Genomic DNA, 3784 nt, shown 5'->3' on the forward strand with positions numbered 1-3784 from the left:
AGATTACAGGGTCCATACCAATTTGAAAGCAACACATATTCACACTACGGAGGAATTGTGAAAGCAACAGATTCACACTATGAAGTAACAGGTAAACACTAGAATTCAAACGAGTTAGAATATGCAAGCACAAAAGGCTGAAACACACACTGTTGTTCCTTCTGTTACCTACAATTTTCCAATAGTTTTAGCGTGTCAATATTGTATCATATCATTTGGATAAGTTGCTCATAACGAAGTTTTGGATTTTTGAAAAAAGATGAATTAAATTAAGGCCATTGTTACTCTCAATATTTAGGAAAAAAAAATTAGAGAAAAGCAAGATGACAATTAATGAGAATGACATTTTCCGATTGAAAAGGATATATACTGTGCAAAATAGATTTGTTTCATTATTTTTATGGGAATTTTGAACTTTAAGTCTCTCCCAGATAACCACTGCAAGTGGCCTAGTAGTTATTGCCTAGTTGGGTGTGCTCCCCAACCTAAGTTCGAATCTCGAAGCTGTCAAAGTGGCCAGGCACTGTGCTGCAATGCACAGTTGAAGCATTTCACATGCACTGAAGAAGTTTATCTTGGGCCTAGGAAGCATTTGAGTTCTCCTTGACAAAGTCAAAAAAAAAAAAAAAAAAGTCTCTCCCAGATAAAAAAATATATCAAACTTGAAACCAGTAGATTTAAAGTCTCTAGAGCTTGTGTGATGAAATAATGGAATATATAGACGTAGGAGCATGATTACCTAGGATAATTTATATATAGTGATCAGATCAAAACTCTAGGCTATCAACAATCAGGTAGCTATCAGCTCAAATTATTTGTTAAATTGAACATGCATGTAAAGTGGTCCTCAACTGAGCAACACAATTAAAGCAGAAATAATAGTGTAGTGAGAATATATAGGGTTAAAAGAGATCGAACATATATGTAAGGCCTATACTTAGGCTCAAGAATCCTCTTTAATTATCATGCTCAAATAAATTAACAATTAATTAATTAAATTAACAATTAATTAATTTTCATACAATTAAACAAAAACCTCAATTGTTCTCCAAGATAAACAAATCACTGACAGAGAATGTCAACCCCATATAAGCAGCATGCGCATGCCCTTCAGAGTTGCAATAATTAATATAATTAACTAGAGAATAAGAGATCTAGTAGCCACACTCTAAGCCTTATTTAGGTCCCAAATCCCATGCTGTAATACAGTGACATAAAATACCTATAAATTTTTGGAGTTTAGAGAAGAATTATTTGGCACTGAACCCATGAAGAGCCTTATGAAAGCGATCATCGTCTGGCTAGAAGAGTAGTATTAGTACTACACGTGAGGCTAGCTATAGACACGATGAGTACAACTTACTGAACACATACTAATAGAGAAACCCTACTCAATTTGGGTTTACTTATTTACCTTTTGTGAATTGTGAATGCATGTGAGAGCCTCTCTGTCCCTTAAATCCCTCAAATCTCAACTCGATCATCACATTGTTCCCTCTCCACATCCTCCTCCTTCATTTATGTGATCTCCGGAAGTACGGTTTTGAAGATCAACATTCCATGGAAGATTATAAGGAACCTGGAAATTAGCTGCAGGAGGAGGAATTGCAGCACTGCCTTGCTGATAAAACTGATGATGATCAATAGACCTGCTCCGAGGAGCAATTTGTTGTTGAACTACCGGATTCACCCCCGGGGTCGCTATGATTTCATTGCATGCATAGCGGATGAGATCGGCATTGGCAGTGTCGAGTTCCTTTTGGAGCCTCTGGACCTGTCTCTGGAGGAAGGAAATGGCTCCCACGCAGCCGTAGACCGGGTCCCTGACGCGTGCCTCGGCCTCATAGGCTAGGGAGTTGACGGCGTCCTCCCGCTGGTGGGGGAGAAGGTCATTGAGGAGCTTGGTGACGTTGCTGGCGCCGAAGATCTTGTGGACGTTGGCGAACTTTTGGGGCTCCTCCGGTGGGAAGTAAGGGGCGAAGATGCAGCCGGGCATGCATTTGCGCCTCAAGAACTTGCAGGCGGCACAAGGTGAGTTGTAGGAGGAACTAGATGAAGAAGCCATAATCCACTGCTATCTAAACAAGCTCACTACTACAAGATCAAATGATTTTTGTTATGGTTACTTCCTCAGCTCAAAGTAAGAGAAGCCATATATACTTTTTTTTTTCCTAAAGAATAAACTATGATATCTTTAATTGAAAAATCTTTCTCTCGTTTCTCTTTTTTTTCTGTGAACATTTGGTTAAGCAAAAGCCTTATAATCATGCTGCAACTATATATATTTCTGTGTACATTGCAACATGAATTTGTTGGAAGTTTCTCCTCTTTCATTTCAACATATTTCATTTCTTGGAGGAAGAGAAACACTGATTTACAAGCACTGATTCATCCAAAAAAAGAGAAACACTGATTTTGCAATTTCCATCCCATCAAAACCCCCCAATAATTCATAATCCATGCATATGAGCGCTTGAATCTAAATTTTTTTGGCTTAACTTCACTATTGCTCTCAATTTTCTAATGAGAAAAGGATATAACTTACATAGTTCTTACATGTGGCCGGATCGCTCTTAATTTGGTCTTTTGCATGTTTCCTTAATTTTGGTTTTCAATTTTGTCTTGTCTTAATTTTATCCAATCTCTTTCTATTTCTCTCTTTCACCCACCGCGCCCACTCATCAAATAATTAGTTAGAAGAAGTCATGAAAAATGCATGAGAAGATAGCAATTATAGAAATAATATAACTATATATGATCGATCATCTCCAAATCAGTTAAGCTGGGATCTCACTTGTGCAACTCACCCACAGTTTACACATCTTAATCTGTTAAAGGTCCAATAACATGAAAAAGCAGTTCAAGCTCTAAACCCAAGAGATCGATCTAGTATATATGATCTTTTAAGCCTTTTGCTTCCCCCTTTCGACAAAAATTGAAGGGAAAGAGAAAAAGGAAGATAGAAAGATAAGCTACACATGTTTGTTTAATTACCTGTGTTTGGGATCTATGTTTCTGTGATGAAATGAAATGAATATTAGACAAGGAAAATTATATATACCTTGGTTATTTCTCTAGCTGTGGAGGAGCTCTTGCAAGTACTTAAGAGCTAGTAAGCAGCTGTTCTTAAATTTGTTCTTCCAAGAGTTATGCACTAGCCTTAAATTAGCCAATGAAAGGAAGACAACAGAGATTCAAGAGGAAACCCTAATTGTAGGGAGAAAAGATGAAAGAGATCGAAGAGTGAGAGGAAGGGGGGGGGGGGGGGGGGGGAAGAGAGAGATCAGAACCCTGCAAATTCAGTGACAAAAAGGTAATAGGGGGAGAGGAGTAAGGCGAAGAGTATATATTTAGTGGATGGAGAATGAAATGAGTGACGGCAAAAGACAAAGTAATAAATTAAATGGCAGGGTACACTAAGAAAGAATGACTATGACCCTGCATCTAATAATAATTTCAGTATAGTTAAGGATGTGTGTCTCTTCCTTTCCTCATCCCACCCTATATCTTTTTATCTCATGTATTCAGACATCAGACACCTTATATACACAATATGCAAAAAGTAAAACATTGACATATATCTATGTAAAAGCTAGCTATACCATATACTGAGCAAATGGACCTTTGTGCAAGTTGCAATATGCAGTAAAATTGTCTATATTTCTTAAACAAGATGAGGATATATAGAAAAAGAAGCATAATACATATGGTTCAGTTGTTACATGGAAAAATACCAAAGGTTTATATACTATGGGCATACTGATTTTACTCCTCAAGTCTTTAT

The 3784-nt window shown here is 37.3% G+C and overlaps 1 protein-coding gene across 2 annotated transcripts; it reads right to left on the bottom strand.

Moving 5' to 3' along the window:
• Nucleotides 1-966: 966 nt before the first annotated feature.
• On the bottom strand, nt 967-3252 carry LOC133745269 (protein LATERAL ORGAN BOUNDARIES-like). Of its 2 annotated transcripts, none has more exons than XM_062173326.1 (2): nt 3062-3252; nt 967-2091 (listed from the first exon to the last, which is right to left on the bottom strand). In XM_062173326.1, the coding sequence occupies exon 2, from the start codon at nt 2063-2065 to the stop codon at nt 1484-1486; it is 582 nt and encodes a 193-aa protein (XP_062029310.1). In that variant the 5' UTR covers nt 2066-2091; nt 3062-3252; the 3' UTR covers nt 967-1483. The 2 variants fall into 2 exon arrangements, with proteins under 2 accessions (XP_062029310.1, XP_062029309.1); XM_062173325.1 differs by having other exon boundaries at nt 967-2094.
• Nucleotides 3253-3784: the final 532 nt, after the last annotated feature.

This window comes from Rosa rugosa, chromosome 4 (genome assembly GCF_958449725.1).
Source record: "Rosa rugosa chromosome 4, drRosRugo1.1, whole genome shotgun sequence".
NCBI classification, from domain to species: domain Eukaryota; kingdom Viridiplantae; phylum Streptophyta; class Magnoliopsida; order Rosales; family Rosaceae; genus Rosa; species Rosa rugosa.